This window comes from Phoxinus phoxinus (genome assembly GCF_949152265.1).
Source record: "Phoxinus phoxinus genome assembly, chromosome: 4".
Taxonomy (NCBI): Eukaryota; Metazoa; Chordata; class Actinopteri; order Cypriniformes; family Leuciscidae; genus Phoxinus; species Phoxinus phoxinus.
This window is the reverse complement of record NC_136879.1, coordinates 2,382,468-2,389,745: the sequence shown is the minus strand read 5'-3', so window position 1 is coordinate 2,389,745 and position 7,278 is coordinate 2,382,468. Positions and strand designations below refer to the sequence as shown.

Sequence of the window (7,278 nt, the reverse complement as noted above, 5' to 3'; positions counted from 1 at the left end):
AAGTGTCAAATGTCCACGAACCACCTATGAAAATGCATGCAATAAGTTGCACGTGTCCTCGGCTACTGTTCGGCCCCCGGGGGTCCGAGGGGCCCCAAACTTCGCATCCTGGTAGCCTAGGGGCCCCATTGCCACATACTATGAGGACGAGTCTCTAGGGCGCAGGGAAATTTTTTGCCCCCACCTAGGCCCCTGAAACTCAAGATCCTGAACGGGGGGCCCCTGGACTACCACCGTGCCAAATTTGGAGCCCCTGCGACCTTTTGACCCCTGCTTTCCAGACGTTCGTCCTGCAACCGATTTGACATAGGCTGTTCGTAGACAATTGGGCCAATTAAGCACGAAAACGGGTCGAGGGGACACGAGGCTCCAGACACGGCCCCAGGGGCCCCTGACGAGACGTGGGCGTCGATTTGGGGCCAATCGGACCTTTTGGTCCACTGTCCACGAACCACCTATGAAAACGCATGCAATAAGTTGCACGTGTCCTCGGCTACTGTTTGGCCCCCGGGGGTCCGAGGGGCCCCAAATTTTGCACGCTGGTAGCCTAGGGGCCCCACTGACACATATCAGGAGGACGAGTCCCTAGGGCGCAGGGAAATGTTTTGCCTCCCCCTAGGCCCCTGAAACTCAAGATCCTGATTGGGGGGCCCCTGGACTACCACCGTGTCAAATTTGGGGCCCCTGCGATCTTTTGGCCCCTGGTTTCCAGACGTTTTGTTCCACCATCCAACGAACCACCTATGAAAACGCATGCAATAAGTTGCACGTGTCCTCGGCTACTGTTCGGCCCCCCGAGGTCCGAGGGGCCCCAAACTTCGCGTCCTGGTAGCCTAGGGTCCCCACTGCCACATACTAGGAGGACGAGTCCCTAGAGCGCAGGGAAATTTTTTTGGCCTGCTCTGTAAAAATCTCTCACAAGGCCTCTCTCACTCATAGACAGAAAGACCATTTCCAAAGGTCACAATGAAAAGATAGGGTAGGGTTAAGAAAAAGACTTGGGGTCGAGCTAGGACCCTGAAATTCTGGATCCTGACTCGGGGGCCCCTGGACTACCACCGTGCCAAATTTGGAGCCCCTGCGACCTTTTGACCCCTGCTTTCCAGATGTCCGTCCTGCAACCTATTTGACATAGGCTGTTCGTAGACAATTGGGCCAATTAAGCACGAAAACGGGTCGAGGGGACACGAGGCTCCAGACACGGCCCCAGGGGCCCCTGACAAGACGTGGACGTTGATTTGGGGCCAATCGGACCTTTTGGTCCACTGTCCACGAACCACCTATGAAAACGCATGCAATAAGTTGCACGTGTCCTCGGCTACTGTTCGGCCCCGGGGGGTCCGAGGGGCCCCAAATTTTGCACGCTGGTAGCCTAGGGGCCCCACTGACACATATCAGGAGGACAGGCCCCTAGGGATCAGGGAAAATTTTGGCTCCCACCTAGGCCCCTGACACCCGGGATCCTGAACCGGGGGCCCCTGGACTACCACCGTGTCAAATTTGGAGCCCCTGCGACCATTTGGCCCCTGCTTTCCAGACCTTTTGTTCCACCGTCCAATGAACAGCCTATGAAAACGCATGCAATAAGTTGCACGCGTCCTCGGCTACTGTTCGGCCCCCCGAGGTCCGAGGGGCCCCAAACTTTGCGTCCTGGTAGCCTAGGGTCCCCACTACCACATACTAGGAGGACGAGTCCCTAGAGCGCAGGGAAATTTTTTTGGCCTGCTCTGTAAAAATCTCTCACAAGGCCTCTCTCACTCATAGACAGAAAGACCATTTCCAAAGGTCACAATGAAAAGATAGGGTAGGGTTAAGAAAAAGACTTGGGGTCGAGCTAGGACCCTGAAATTCTGGATCCTGACTCGGGGGCCCCTGGACTACCACCGTGCCAAATTTGGAGCCCCTGCGACCTTTTGACCCCTGATTTCCAGACGTCCGTCCTGCAACCTATTTGACATAGGCTGTTCGTAGACAATTGGGCCAATTAAGCACGAAAACGGGTCGAAGGGACACGAGGCTCCAGACACGGCCCCAGGGGCCCCTGACGAGACGTGGATGTCGATTTGGGGCCAATCGGACCTTTTGGTCCACTGTCCACGAACCACCTATGAAAACGCATGCAATAAGTTGCACGTGTCCTCGGCTACTGTTCGGCTTCCGGGGGTCTGAGGGGCCCCAAATTTCGCACGCTGGTAGCCTAGGGGCCCCACTGATACATATCAGGAGGACAGGCCCCTAGGGATCAGGGAAAATTTTGGCCCCAACCTAGGCCCCTGACACCCATGATCCTGAACCGGGGGCCCCTGGACTACCACCGTGTCAAATTTGGAGCCCCTGCGACCTTTTGGCCTCTGCTTTCCAGACCTTTTGTTTCACTGTCCAATGAACCACCTATGAAAATGCATGGAATAAGTTGCACGTGTCCTCGGCTACTGTTCGGCCCCCGGGGGTCCGAGGGGCCCCAAACTTTGCATGCTGGTAGCCTAGGGTCCCCACTGACACATAACTAAGGGATCAAGCCAAATTTGGGCTCCATACTCCTGGTGTCCAGCATCCAAAAACCAGCATCCAACCTGTAACTTAATAAGCTACTCACTGGACTTCACCACATGTGATGAAATCCCCAATTCTTTACAGGGATTCACCCGCTGAAAATTTCTAAGTCAAAAACAGCATCCAACCTGTAACCTATTTGACAGGTCCCCTATAGGCTGTCTGTGGACGGTTTAATTTTATGCAAATTATGCATAATTTATGGCTGTAATGTACATCAGTGTGCGGAGCTGTGTCCCCTGAGTGGTGTACAGTAGGTTTTGCCTCATAAAATAACTGTAATTATGAAATATGACCAATTAATGTACTGTCCGGGGGAAGCCTATAGGGGCTCTGTCAAATAAGTTACAGGAAGGCTCCAAACTTTGAACGGCTATAACTCGGGGGCCCGGCCACCTAGCGACACCAAACTCGGGTCAAAGTAAGGTTAGGTAGGCACCCATGGGCCCCCCATGACCCCAGAGTATGGAGCCCAAAGTCGGCTTGGTTTCGGAGATACACCCGGTCAAAAACAGCATCCCACCTGTAACTTATTTGACAGGACCCCTATAGGCTTCCCCCTGGACGGTTGAATTTTATGCAAATTATGCATAATTAATGTCTGTAATGTACATCAGTGTGTGTGGCTGTGTCCCCTGAGTGGTGTACAGTAGGTTTTACCTCATAAAAGCACTGTAATTATGAAATATGACCTTTTGATGTACTGGCATCCCACCTGTAACTTAATAAGCTACTCACTGGACTTCACCACATGTGATGAAATCCCCAATTCTTTACAGGGATTCACCCGCTGAAAATTTCTAAGTCAAAAACAGCATCCAACCTGTAACTTATTTGACGGTGCCCCTGTGAGCAGTTGGTGGACAGTATGATTTTATGCAAATTATGCATAATTAATGGCTGTAATGTACATCAGTGTGTGTAGCTGTGTCCCCTGAGTGGTGTACAGTAGGTTTTACCTCATAAAAGCACTGTAATTATGAAATATGACCTTTTGATGTACTGGCATCCCACCTGTAACTTAATAAGCTACTCACTGGACTTCACCACATGTGATGAAATCCCCAATTCTTTACAGGGATTCACCCGCTGAAGATTTCTAAGTCAAAAACAGCATCCCACCTGTAACTTTTTTGACGGTACAATTTCAAGTAATCCGTATACTGTGTTTAGTTTGTTTAGTCTGTATAGTGTGTTTATATAGCAATTACTGTGTGGTTTGGATTAGGTCTTACCCAATAAAAGCATATAATGTAAAGATTAAACTTGCCAACTTTTGCAACTTTTTTTCATGACAGCAAATTTTATTAGGAATTAGAAGAAAATACAACTGTACAAAATAATTTACAATCAACATAAAGATAAAAAAAAACTAAAACAAGTAAAGAACAAATTATTAAATGAGTAATAAAAAAAACTGTTTGGTAAAAAAAAAATGGCAAAAAAAACACTATTCGTCTAGCCATTTAAGGGCCATGGCCTCTGCTTTGAAGGAATGTCTCCTGACTCCATAATCATATTTTAGTTGAGACCCCACACTAATGTCCCTGTTAGCCTTGAACAGGATGACATGCTGGTCCTGCCCATGCACGTTAATCTTGGAGTGGAATGGCTTGAGGTTAGGGTTCTTCCTAGAATGGTTTATCAGTCTTCCAAAGGTTTTTGTGTGAGGGTGGCACGAGCAGGTGGAGGTCTGTGCATCTATGCAAAGTTCTTTTCCATCTGCTTTAAAAAAATACACATATCCCGGCTCATTGTGCTGGCTCTCCACATTGGCCCTCCCTTCCGCAGCTGTGACTACCTTGCCATGGTAGTCACACAGGATATCATCTTTGGCAAAATGTCTGGTTGCGACGACCCCTATAATAAAGAGAACATCACATTTTTTATTTAGTGAAAAAACATTACATGTAGTTCATTGTTGTTGAAATGTACATTTTAAATTATTGTTTTGTTTTTTTTCTGCCCTGACAAGATAAATTAAATGTTTTCTTACCTAGACCTTCCGGTGCGCCAAAATCCTTTATGGCCAGCCCCGTCCAGGTCTGCTCGGACACAGACCGAATGACAAAATCGTCAATTTCCAGAACTTTATTTGGGGCTGGTTTCCATAGGCGCACGATGTCCTCTGGCCTCGGACAGTTCACCGTCCAACCCTCCTGGGCAATTAATCGTGCCACCTTTGCTGCGGACGGCTTGCGGAGTTCGTAGTATGCTGAAATACAGAATGAAATAAATTTACTCATGTGATTCACTTGTCACTGTAAATAAATGGCCTAGTTTGTGTTGAGTCAATGCTGTATTGATGGATTCAGAGACTTACACAGCAGATGTTTCTCGCGCTGGGCGTACTGGGTGGCCCTCTACTTGTCGTATAAGATCCGGTCTTCTGGGAAACCGGACTCCATCCTTTTCTTTTTGGATGCCGGCACACCCTCCAGCGTCACCGGAAATCTGTCCACGAACGCCAGAAAGTCTCTCCGCGGTCCTCCAGCTGCGCCACGCGTATCCACTGATGTCTCGTCCGCAGACCTGCTGTGTAAGTGAGGAATACAAGGTTTATAATATGCACAAAATATGAATGAAAACTTGCTAATCTGCTCTGAAAAATATGTGCTGTGATGAGTTATATCTTGTTTGGATGAAGAGACATACCTGGCCAATGATTCCAGAAGCAGAGCTGCGTCCGAGACATCCTGGAGCTGGAAAACACCAGCACTGAGACCCATGTAGTGAAGAAGGGCCCCCTTTTGTTCAGCTGGGAGTTTCTTGGCAGCTGTTTCCACAGCCCTCCTCACACACTGGCTGGTAATGGGGGCCATCTTATACCTGCAGAAAGAAAATGAAAAAGGAAATGTTAATTGTGGTGTGACTGACAAAATGTGGATCCATTAACACACATGCACATGAATCTGTGTATGTACTTACAATTCATGGAGGCGGTTCATGTCCCGTGATACACAGTGAACTGTGTTGCCATCAGAGGAAACAAAAAAACTGTTCGTTGCTTTCTGAGGATGCAGGTTCTCAGGCCTGATCTTTACAAAGTAAAGCTCCAAGAACTACAAAAAAGGACAAACAAGTTATTAATCGTAAAATGATGGTGGTGAGAAATCTACTGTTTGCATCAAATTAAAACTTACAGCTTCCTCCTCTTTGGTCAGAGCTATTCTCACACTTGAGGCTCTATCCCCCCGTACACCCACCACGACCCTGTCTCCCAGCTCTTTTCTGTTTATACACTCTTGGTCCTGAAAACATTGAAAATGTTATAGTTACTAATATGTGCAAATATTACAGTATATCACAACTATATACTCATTAAAATATATGAACTTACTGTCAATGCTTCCACAGCTTGTGGACACTGTATGTGCTTGAAGACCAAGAGGGCTTCACAAAAATACCGGTACAGGGTCTTGTCCGTCCGTGGGCTCTCCTTGTCCGTGTCCAGGTCCCTCTGGATCCTGAGGATGTCAGACTTTGCCAGCGTTAAAATCTTCTGGCAATCTTCAATCCCAGGAGCCAGCTGAACTCTGTTTTGATTAAACATAATAAATGAGACTTTTGAAGAAATAAAACCCAAGTTGTGAAAGATTCTTCAATGTAGAACAATAAATTATATCCTTTATTATAATGTAATAAACATGTAATTAGTACACATATTACTGCACTTACTCTGGAGGATCAGCAGCAGCAGCAGAGGCAGGGCGAGCTTATTCATCTTCAACTTCCTGGGGCTGGTTTTCAACAAAGAAGCCACGGCGAAGAAGCTCCTTTAGCATGGCCATGCGAGAGCGTTGGTCAGGCAAGATCACACAGAGCTGGTTGTAGTCCCAGCGTCTGTTGTGGCGGACCCACTCCCTGTGTGAAACTTTTGCTTTTTTGAGCTCGGCTTCTCTTTGTTCGGGCGTGCTATTTTTCATGCACACCCGGTTCAGGTGAGCAGAAAGGTTGTCCTGCGGCTTGTGGCACAGCAGACAGTACAGCACATGGCGATCAGCAGACCTTTAATGGAAAATGAAACGATATAAAATAAATTATACAAACAAAGATCTGAAAGAATGAGATTTTTTTTTTTTATTATTTAAAATAACCTAACTATGTCAACATGTGTTTGTTGTTTTGCTATATATATCATTTAGAGTAAGAGACTATGTAATTAAGTCTTAAAACACAATCAAAAGTGAGACAAAAACACCCATTCTTATGCAATCACCATTACCTCTGACCTTAAAACTTATTATTTTTGTATAAAATACTTCTCTAAATGAAGGAAACATCTTCTTAAGGAAACACAAAGTAACACAAAGCAACAAAGAAAACACAATCCTTACCTTTTCTGAGCTTGTTCAGCCATTTCAATGTTCAGTGTTCTCTTCCGATGTTGTCTGTGTAAGAAACTGTTGAAAGTGTCCTGAGCAGACAAATGAATAAAGCAATGAAATTAGTAATTTACCAGCACCCCCACAAGCCCCCAAGTCAACTTGACAACCAAGTTTCTGAATCAGATCCTGGCTAGGCTAGGTGTTAATGGCCCATAGTACACTGGCTTAGATTAGTCGAGTTTATGAAGACACAACCATGTTCCTGTAGAGTTCATTGTGTGTATTGAGGATATTAAGGTAGATAAGATTAAGAATCCATTAAGTGAAAACCAATTTTTGAGGTTACAGTGTTCAGTGTGGACTGTATTGTGTTTGGGGCCCCTTTGATGAAGATGAA

At 46.5% G+C, this 7,278-nt stretch overlaps 1 protein-coding gene across 1 annotated transcript; it reads right to left on the bottom strand.

Annotated features, from left to right (window-relative positions):
• Window positions 1–3,958: 3,958 nt before the first annotated feature.
• LOC306996858 (uncharacterized protein) lies at window positions 3,959–6,106 on the bottom strand (the record flags this gene model as incomplete). The annotated part of the gene is made up of 7 exons (XM_079609761.1): window positions 3,959–4,413; window positions 4,550–4,768; window positions 4,877–5,088; window positions 5,209–5,382; window positions 5,482–5,615; window positions 5,697–5,804; window positions 5,894–6,106. 5 exons carry the CDS (start codon window positions 6,104–6,106, stop codon window positions 4,917–4,919), a joined length of 801 nt encoding a protein of 266 aa, XP_079465887.1. The 3' UTR covers window positions 3,959–4,413; window positions 4,550–4,768; window positions 4,877–4,916.
• Between the last annotated feature and the right edge of the window lie 1,172 nt (window positions 6,107–7,278).